This window comes from Dendrobates tinctorius, unplaced genomic scaffold, assembly GCF_039654945.1.
Source record: "Dendrobates tinctorius isolate UK_male_01 unplaced genomic scaffold, ASM3965494v1 ptg000012l, whole genome shotgun sequence".
NCBI classification, from domain to species: Eukaryota; Metazoa; Chordata; class Amphibia; order Anura; family Dendrobatidae; genus Dendrobates; species Dendrobates tinctorius.
Genome location: NW_027361680.1, coordinates 2,018,098 through 2,028,848, shown reverse-complemented (window position 1 = coordinate 2,028,848; position 10,751 = coordinate 2,018,098). Strand labels below are relative to the sequence as shown.

General features: G+C 44.2%; 1 protein-coding gene across 4 annotated transcripts in view; it reads right to left on the bottom strand.

Annotated features, from left to right (window-relative positions):
* Positions 1-3,050: 3,050 nt before the first annotated feature.
* Positions 3,051-10,751, bottom strand: part of UCK2 (uridine-cytidine kinase 2) — a 50,954-nt gene continuing 43,253 nt past the window's right edge. For all 4 annotated transcript variants that reach the window (XM_073557947.1, XM_073557946.1, XM_073557945.1 and 1 more), the window contains exons 6-7: positions 9,962-10,010; positions 3,051-4,032 (exon numbers count right to left, since the gene is read on the bottom strand). In XM_073557947.1, the coding sequence (XP_073414048.1) occupies positions 3,890-4,032; positions 9,962-10,010 (192 nt within the window). In that variant the 3' untranslated portion in view covers positions 3,051-3,889. The remainder of the gene's footprint in view (positions 4,033-9,961; positions 10,011-10,751) is intronic.

The following is a 10,751-nucleotide window of genomic DNA, read 5'->3' as shown; positions in this document are numbered from 1 at the left end:
TAGTGCAAATCTTATTGCTCATTTCTAGTTTCTCAGTGCAAGGCCATATTCACATCCGTATTACAGACCGCCCGCAGGGCTTCTGACCTGAGTTTGTCAGCCTCATAGGCGTATATGAGGCAGGAGACCCACGGTGCTCTGTGCTTGGACCATGACACACAGATATGTGAATGCGACCTAGACGGGCATTTTAGTCTAATATAGTGATTATCTCCATAAACAGTGTGCAATTTGCTAATTAGCCCCATGGCAATATTTAGTTTTTTTGCACTGTGGTTTTCTCGTCCTAGATCCATAACGTTTTTATTGTTTCGTGCACACAGCAGTCACAGCTCGTTCTTTTTGTGGGATGAGCTTTTGGCCCTGTGCACATGGTGCAGATTCTGTGCAGTTCAGCAGCAGATTTGGCCCTGCAGAACTGCACGTGATGTACAGTACCATTTAAGGCTATGTAAACAAACGCTGTGCACATGCTGCAGATTTTTCTGCGCAAATTTGGTGCGGAATGAAGCAGCATGTTGCTTCTTTTGTGCGGTTTTGCTGCAGTTTTCCACCTGCTCCATTATAGAAATCTGCAGGTGAAAACTGCAGGGGTAATCCGCACAAAATCTGCAGGTAAAACCAGGGCTGTGGAGTCGGAGTCGGATTCGGTGTTCATTTTGGTGGAGTCAGAGTCGGAGTTGGAGTCGGTATAAAATGGACCGACTCAGACTCCTAAAATATATAATAAATTGGGTACAGTAATTCAATGCAGGATGTGCTGAATATTTTTTCATAGGAGTTTGGGAAAGTTATGAAATGTCCTATAAATGGCTGTTCTATTCCTGATCTAAGGCTACATTCACACACAGCGTTTTTCCTGTGTTTTTTGAGGATACGTTTTTCAGCTGCAAAAGCTGATCATTTTTTTAAAAAACCGCATCACCTGAAAGGTTTTTGAGCTCATAGATAATGTTTTCAATAGCAAAAGCAGATTAGAAATCTGCTCTATCTATCCATTTATCCATATCTGTCTATCCATATCGTATCTGTACCAAAAAGAATGAAAACCGGGTAGTACACCAATATATATTCTGTTCTAAATATCTTGATTATTGGATCATAGAAATGATTAAATGTCTGAGGTTCACATTGTACTACAATAAATTTTTCACTTAAATAAATATAAGCAATACCTCGCCTACTGTATTATCACCCATCCCTTGAAGATTGTGAGCCCTCGCGGGCAGGGTCCTCTCTCCTCCTGTACCAGTTATGACTTGTATTAAGATTGTACTTGTTTTTATGTATACCCCCCTCACACGTAAAGCGCCATGGAATAAATGGCGCTATAACAATAAATAATAATAATAATAATAATAATAATGTGTCGGAGTCGGTGTAAGGGAAATGAGGAGTCGGAGTCGCAGGTTTGGCTTACCGACTCCACAGCCCTAGGTAAAACGCAGGTCATTTTACCTGCAGATTTAGCAAAATCTGTGTGGTAAATTCCACAGCAGAATCTGCACCGTGTGCACATAGCCTTAAGCTGCAATTGTCACCATTAATTTGCGCATATAATGTTCTGGAATATGGGGGAGGGGGGCAGTTATGCCACTGCTTTTTTCGGATTTTGTTTAGCAGAGTTCATTGTGGGGTAAAAATGACCTAGCAGTTACATTGTTTCAGGTCAAGAGGATTAGGCCTATTTCACACATCAGTTTTTAAGGTCAGTGAAATACGCCAAAATAGCGGGAAACGGATCCGCAGGTGGACTGACAGCAGTGGGTGTCACCGGATGGACGAATCCGGGGAAGGTTAGAATTTAAAGGAACCTGCTCCTGATTGCAGCGAGAAGATATCGAGAGAGAGAGAGAGATTTTAGCGGCTCCCGGGATGGTAGTCATGGGTTAAATTGCCACCTGGAGTGAAAATAGCGGACCGTCACTGCAAAAAAACGTTGCAGGGCCAGTCTCATCCGCCCGGGAGCCGCTAAAATCTTGGCGGATCTGTACAACAACGGGTGTGACGGACGACAGTCAGTCAGGATCCGCCAATAATGCAAGTCTATGGGTGTAAAAAACAGATCCGCCCCTTTTTGGCGGATCTTGACTGATGGGAAAAAACTGATGTGTGAAACAGGCCTTAGGCTATGCCAAAATTGTCATTTTTTAATTTAGTGGGGGGAAAAAAAAAATTGACAATTTTTATATCAGTGGAGCTGTACAAAAGCTTAGTTTTTGCTTGATTTACCAACATTTTTATGGATACCATTTTGGGGTATATGTTATGTTTTTATTTAATAAGATAAAGTGGGCAGCCAAAGAGGCATTTTTCCAAATATCTGTCCCCTAAAGGGCCATACTTGCTAAAAACGTATAAATTGTCGGATCCTGACACAAGGCCCTGGATACTATAAACTCACGGCGGCTTTTCTGGCAGAACAGCTGGATGTCATGGTTTGCAGTAACAGGGCGCTACCATGCACAGTACTGAGCACTTTCTGAATAACTTCTTTCATTATATTCCCAGTAGATTCAGTACAAGTGCGATCACAGATGGTGGCGAGATCCCGATCTGCATGCCAGGATCACACAGTATGGAACATATAGCAAAAGTTGGGCCCTTTGGGAGACATTAGGGACCCCTCCTGGCATTTGTTAGGGAAAAAAAAAAAAAAAAAAAAAAAAACACACCAAATGTGGGACTGACCACTCCAATAAAAATGGCAGCCCCAGATTAGCAATAGATACTCTATTGTTCTGTCACACATCAGGATATAAAGTATACGCATTTGAGGAATTTATTCTTTTCCAAACACTTATGAGAAAAGGGAGATTTTTTTTGTTTGTTTACACACACAACCCATTACTACCTACAACCAGATGCCAGCATTCATTCTGCCAAAGGTGGCATAAATCACATAAGTGGCCTGATACACAGTGGCATCTCACCTAGACATAAGGCTAGCGTCTTAATTGTTTTTATACAATAAGTATTTTAACCCTTCTTTGCACACCTGTCTTATTGCATTGCAAGCCAAAATACAGTAATTCCACAACTCATTCAAGTAAAATTTTAATTTTTTTATTCCAATGTTTGTACTTTATATTTGTGGCACCCAGACAGCAGACCATATAACGTGATCCACAAAAGAGTAGATGTCAGTAAATATTAAAAAAAAAAAATTATATCATCATAAGCAATATCACATGACAAAGTAAATACAATAAATATTTGCCAACTTCAAAAAGAATGAAAATTGAGTTTCCCCTTGTCCACAGCACTGGCACGTGAGAAGGGCAAGAGTTTTGGTCTGCTGGGTAGGAACCGCCGATTGCCATAAACCCGCTTAAAGGTCGAAACTAACAGAATCAAATGAAACTTCCATGCCACCTCAATGGAGGTTCCAGGTATAACCCAATACATGCTCACCATTTTCTCTCAATGAACACTTTGAATGCAAAAACCTTTGAGAATACTTTTGTGGCAAATAACTATTGTACAGAAATTCACATTGAGACAAGATACAAATAATTAGATTCCACGAGATGTATGAATTTCATTTTTACAGTAGTCACTGAGCGTTCAAGTTTGGATAACCGAAGCCACCATACCATTCCCCTAATTCAAAGGTACAAAAAGGGAAAAAAACAAATAAAAAACCCTCACCCTGGTCAGCGTACTAAGCCACTGATTTCAACTCCCGCACAGACACCAGAAAATTCCAGCAGGTTTGGTTCTAGTCGCAGTAGTCAAGTAACACCGTACTTTCCTTGCACAGCACTGTCAGCATGTAATACGCTGGAAGAAAAGCCTCGGCGCCAGGTCTCCATCCTAGCCTCATGGCAGAGCTGCAAGGAACGCGGATTGGTTTGCTTGTGGACAGATTCCTTTGTCACTGGGCCCGTTAGTGAGGTCGGCTGCTGCTGGACTCTGAGGAATGCCTGCTCCGATGGCTGCTGTAACCGTTCGTATAACCATTGCTCTGACGCTTTGTTAAGCCACCATTTAAAATATCCTGGATGTGCTGAACAATCAAGTTGATTGCAACTGTGACAGAATTAAAGCAAAATAGTAACAGTCATTAGGGTTTTATTAAAATACAGTTCATATCTATACATTTGATAAACAATTCGGCACAGCACGCTACAAAGAGTTTGTTGCCTAGTGGTAAAGGTTCTAACAAGAAGTATCCAGAGAAAAGACAAACAGAGGGAGGTTCAGAAATTCTTGGCATTTCAGCAGATTCCATGCAGCAGGCATCATCCCCACAGCGGTCTTATCACAGACCGATCCTTCAAGACAAGGCTCAATCATCACTTCACAAGAATCAATGAGATGTGAAATTATTGAAGTCTCATGGTATGTGGGCTGTGAAGAAAAACTGAGAAAGGCCACACTGAAGGATGCGGCCTGTCCATGCCTTACATGGTTGGCCAAAGGTGCAGCTACCAGATGTGGCATCCCCATGTGATAGCTGATCACCATGCCAGCATCAGTGGACAACTATTAGAAATGACCAGGAAATAAGTCGGCACCTTTCATCTCTTCCAGGAGATGTCCGGTCTAAACAGATAAGTCTGTAGTCAGCCTGTGTGACTGCAGCCTAATGACCCACCCCCAAGCGCATGGACTGCACTGCAAGGAGTCACAGTTTTCTGAGCCATTATAGAGGCCAGTGGGTATAGGGTCTCCATACACTTGTACTGAGTGAGGCTGCACTCACTAGAGTGCGCATAACAAAGTACATCACCATCGTTCCCGGCATCGCAGAGCACAGTGCGTGTGCTGGAGATACAGAGGGCTGCGGTCACACAGTGACTGCACACAAGCGGGAGTCACACATAGCAATCTCGCTAGCGAGATCGCTGCTGAGTCACAAGATTTGTGACACAACAGCGATCTCACCAGCGAGATCGCTGTGTGTGACAGCGATCAGAGACCGGCCCCCCTGCCGGAATCGCTGATCGCTGCAAGAAACCTCTGGACATATTTTTCGTCGCTGGTCTCCCGCTGGTCAGCACACATCGCTGCTTGTGACAGGCGGGAGACCAGCGATCAGCTGTAAAAAAAAAAAAAAAATGTTCTTCTCACCTTCCGACGTCCCGCCCAGCCATCCTGCCTCTCTCCACGCTCCCGGTCCCAGTGATCCTTTGCACGTATGAGACGTCGCGCTACCGCGAGACCGTGACATTCTCGCAAGGGATTACTGGGACCGGAGCGTGGAGAGAGGCAGGATGGCTGGGCGGGACGTCGGAAGGTGAGAAGAACAATATTTATTTTGATTCTATTTTTTGTTTTTTTACAGGGATATGGCATCAGCGCTAACGAACACAGCGATGCCGGGCGCTCGGCATCACTGTGCTGATCGCTGGTGAAGCTGCCTGTTTGACAGCTCACCAGCGATCACATAGCGACTTACCAGCGATCCTGACACCTTGATATCGGTGTCGGGATCGCTGGTAAGTCGCTGTGTGTGACTCCAGCTTTAGTTTTAGACCAGATAACCCTTTTAACAATTATATGGCACAAGTTGGAAGCAGGCTCATGCAGCAAGCCCACCCCACACCCAGCAGTTGATGGCTGTGTATTACAGCCAGGACCTGCCGCTAACAATTGCGGGTGCAGCTGAGCTCCGCCCACAATTGTTAACCTGTTAAATGCCACTGTCAATCTCTGACAACAGCATCAACAAGACTGAGTACCCACAAGAGTGAGTATCCTTACTTCTGCCCGTTAGTGAGCGCGTGACGTGATCACGGGGTGCCGATGGGTTGGCATGACAGCCGGGGGTCAGCCGATGACCTCAGTTACTGCAATTACAGAACTCTGAGATCCTGCCTGAGGCCGGATATCAAAGGAGACAGACTTCTGCTATGTGCAGTGCTGCATATAGCACAAGCAATCGGACAAATCGCATCTTAAAGCCACCTAATAGGGCTAACAATCAGTAAAGTACGAAAAAAAAAAAAAATCACCACCCTTTCACCCCCAGTGAAAATAAAGATACACATATTTGGTATCGCCACATTCAGAGAAGTCCGATCAAAACATAAAAACAATTAACCTGATCAGTAAACATCATAAACAGAAAAAAAAAAAATTCAAGAACGCCAAAATTAAAGTTTTTTGGTTGCCACAACAAATATAAATAAAATGCTGTAACAAGCGATCAAGAAGTCACATCTATTCCAAACGGTACTAATAAAACCGTTGTCTCGCCCTGCAAAAAAGAAGACCTTCAGCTCCACCGGATGAAAAATAAAAAAATGTTACGGGTCTCGCAAAATGGCAATAACTCTCACATTTCGTTTTCACCACTGAAAAAAAAACAAATGCACATTTGGCATCGCTGTAATCGATAAGAATCGTATTGCATGGTCATTTTTACCACAACGTACACCGGAAAAAACACATTTCTAAACAATGTCAGAATTGTGATTTTCTTGTTTTCATAATTTTACCACATATAGGCCGGTTTCACATTAGCGCTTTTTAAGCGCACGCACGGCCGGGGGTAGCTCCGCCCCCGAGCCGGCTCTCTGCCCGGCATGCCCGCCCCTTGCTTGTAGCGCCGCCTACTAGCGGACAGCGGCGCCTGCGATCGGCGCACCCTATCTTTAGCATAGGGTGCGCAGGTCGTGCGCAGGCCGTGCGCTAGTTGCGCTTTGACCTGCGCTGCGCACTTTTGACGGTGCGCCGTGCGCGCCAAAATTGAACTTTTCGGATTTTGGCGCGCACGGCGCACCGTCAAAAGTGCGCAGCGCAGGTCAAAGCGCAACTAGCGCACGGCCTGCGCACCCTATGCTAAAGATAGGGTGCGCCGATCGCAGGCGCCGCTGTCCGCTAGTAGGCGGCGCTACAAGCAAGGGGCGGGCACGCCGGGCAGAGAGCCGGCTCGGGGGCGGAGCTACCCCCGGCCGTGCGTGCGCTTAAAAAGCGCTAATGTGAAACCGGCCTTAGTCATTCAAAAGTACAACCTGTCCTGCAAAAACACAAGCCTCATGTCTAAATGGACAGAAAAATAAGGAGGTATGGCTCTGGGAAGAAAGGGTGGAAAAACGAATGTGGGCTGTGGTGACAAGGGGTTAAAGCGTAACAGTCATTTTCATTTTATCAATCAATAATACACATGAAAATAAGAAACTTTGTAATATATCTTATCTTTCTCCTCTTGGACTGAGGTTTCATTCTCCATTCCCAGGTGAAATCTGTATTCAGTGAAGACAAACTTTACCTTTACTGGGATAAAAGGTGACAGTTGCCACTGATTCTATATACAGGGGAGGGGAGGAGCTCCAATTCTAGCTCCTCCCTCTACTACGAAGAAGGTGACAGTTGCCACTGATTCTACAGATGGGAGGGGCTCCAATTCTAGCTCCTCCCTCTACTACGAAGAAGGCGACAGTTGCCACTGATTCTATACAGAGGGGAGGGGCTCCAATTCTAGCTCCTCCCTCTACTACAAAGAAGGTGACAGTTGCCACTGATTCTATAGAGGGGAGGGGCTCCAATTCTAGCTCCTCCCTCTACTACAAAGAAGGTGACAGTTGCCACTGATTCTATACAGAGGGGAGGGGCTCCAATTCTAGCTCCTCCCTCTACTACAAAGAAGGTGACAGTTGCCACTGATTCTATAGAGGGGAGGGGCTCCAATTCTAGCTCCTCCCTCTACTACAAAGGTGACAGTTGCCACTGATTCTATACAGAGGGGAGCGGCTCCGATACCAGCTCCTCCCTCTACTACAAAGAAGGTGACAGTTGCCATTAATTCTATACAGATGGGAGGGGCTGATTCTAGCTCCTCCCTCTACTACAAAGAAGGTGACAGTTGCCACTAATTCTATACAGATGGGAGGGGCTCTGATTCTAGCTCCTCCCTCTACTACATAGTTGACAGTTGCCACTGATTCTATACAGAGGGGAGGGGCTCTGATTCTAGCTCCTCCCTCTACTACATAGAAGGTGACAGTTGCCACTGATTCTATACAGAGGGGAGGGGCTCTGATTCTAGCTCCTCCCTCTACTACATAGAAGGTGACAGTTGCCACTGATTCTATACAGAGGGGAGGGGCTCTGATTCTAGCTCCTCCCTCTACTACATAGAAGGTGACAGTTGCCACTGATTCTATACAGAGGGAAGGGGCTCTGATTCTAGCTCCTCCCTCTACTACATAGAAGGTGACAGTTGCCACTGATTCTATACAGAGGGAAGGGGCTCTGATTCTAGCTCCTCCCTCTACTACATAGAAGGTGACAGTTGCCACTGATTCTATACAGAGGGGAGGGGCTCTGATTCTAGCTCCTCCCTCTACTACATAGAAGGTGACAGTTGCCACTGATTCTATACAGAGGGGAGCGGCTCTGATTCTAGCTCCTCCTTCTACTACATAGAAGGTGACAGTTGCCACTGATTCTATACACAGGGGAGGGGCTGATTCCAGCTCCTCCCTCTACTACATAGGTGACAGTTGCTGTTGATAGATTTTATATTGAGGATGAATCTTGTCTTCAGTGACAACAGATTTTACCCTAGAATTGAGAATCTGGAAAATTAATGATCAGCCCAAGATCTGCTAAGATATATTACAGAGTTGATTATTTTATTGATTTAGGGAATTCCCGTTTACGGCCAGGAAAACCTCGCAACATATACTGCTATTCACCAGACAGAGGCCAATAGGGTGTCCCATCAGCCTCTGTGTGGCAGGTGTGGCTTGCAATCTACTTGTTGAAGAGTGGACACAGCCGACAGCCTTCTTCCTACAGCAAAGAAGGTGACCATGCAGTATAGAGTGGGCAGAGGTATGCCGCCTACAGCAGGCCATGTACTCTGCCTCCTCTGGCTCTCAGCTGATTCATAACCACAGAACACATCACATTTAAATCTGCAGGAAAACAAAGCCAAACAAGGTGTCAGTATCTGCATTTAACCCCTTAGTGACGGAGCTAAATTTTTTAAATCTGACCAGTGTCACTTATGTGGTAATAACTCTGGAACGCTTCAACAAATCCCAGTGATTTTGAGATTGTTTTTTCGTGACACATTGTATTTTATTATAATGGTACATTTAGGTCAATGTTTTGTTTTTATTTAGAAAAAAAAAAATTTCAGAAATTTGAGAAAAATGTTTAAAAAATTAGCAATTTTCAGAGTTTGAATGATTATCCCTTTAATCCAGATAGTCATACCACACAAAAACATTCATAAAATAACATTTCCCTCATGTCGGCTTTACATCATCATCTGCAAAATGTTATTTTTTTGTTACATTTTTAAACCTCCTAAAATGCTATCAGTAATTTTTCATTTTATCAAGGAAACTTACAAAAATTTTTTTTTTAGTGACCTATCCAAGTTTGAAATGCCTTTGGGGGTCCTATATATTGGTAAACCCCCAAAAGTGACACCATTTTAAAAACAGCACCCCCTGACATATTGAAAACTGCAGTCAGGTAGTTTATTACCCTTCAGGTGATTTTCAGGAATTAATGCAAAGTGGCGTAACAGGAATGAAAATGTGTATTTTTACCACCTAAATGCCACTAACTTCTGAACAGGTTACAACAGCCGTCAGACTCTAAGGCCGCTATTTGGGCGTGAATTGCCATGGCAAACATCAGGACCACTCAATCAAGATCTCAGGGTGCCGATGGGGATAAAGAGGGAGAAGCCCTCACACTCTGTTAACCATTTATATGAGGTTGTCACTATTGACAGCAGCATCTAAGGCGTTAAAAAGATTTGGACGGTGCAAACACTGATCGTGGATGATGCAGCAAGTTGTCAGCTATAGTGTACAGCCGACAGCTACTGGATTGTCACCTGTATGGGGAGGCTAGTCTTATATCTCACGTCAGTTAAAAGACGTATTGGTGGTCATTAAGGGGTTAAGGAAAGAGGGGAAAAAAGGGACAACCCCTTTAACACTCCTACACCCGATTTGACTACTCGGCAGCTGTAACTCCTGCTACTTACCCAGGTTGTCAGCGCCTCTGGGAATGATCACATCTGCATATTTCTTAGTCTACAAATACAATAAGGGGGAAAGTGATTAGTAACATGCATTAGAGCCCTCATGCAGCAACTCACTGGCCGCGACACGGACTATGGCAAGCACCTCCAGTCGCTTATACAGACAGCGATTACCCCCCATGGACTAGGCATATTTTGACCTTAATGAGCAAACATGGTTGCTCTTTTCCTCCTCATCACATTCCAGAAGCCATGTTTAATTTCTAATCGACGTGGGAACGTTGTGGGTCGAGTTGCATTTGTCATCGGCAATATGAAAAAAAAAAAAAAAAGTTGAGTAAAAAGTTACCCCATTGGTGTGGTGGTGGGGGAAACCAGATGACACATTTTGACTTTCATGCTTTAAACTTAAATTGTAACCGGTTTACATTTTTAATTTCATAAATCCATATCCATGAAAATAACTTGCAAATGTATCACTTTAGACAAATCTGCTTCTTTCTCCTCCAGGACTGATCTTCCATTTGAAAGATTTTCAATTCAGAGATATCCAAGAAGTATCATTTCTCCTTGCGGAGAATGACATGCTAAGCACGTCCAGATGAGGAGGCTTAAAGCCGCAATGCTCCTCTGGGAAATATGCTAATTATGCAAATTGTCTCTTCAGTGAGGAAGAGGACTAGAACTCTAGTGCCACCTACTGGAAGTTGCAATCCTAAAAGTCAATGTCGACCCTTTAAGGAGCCTTGTCTGCAAATTGAGATTCTGGCTTGGCTTTTATCCTAAGTCATGT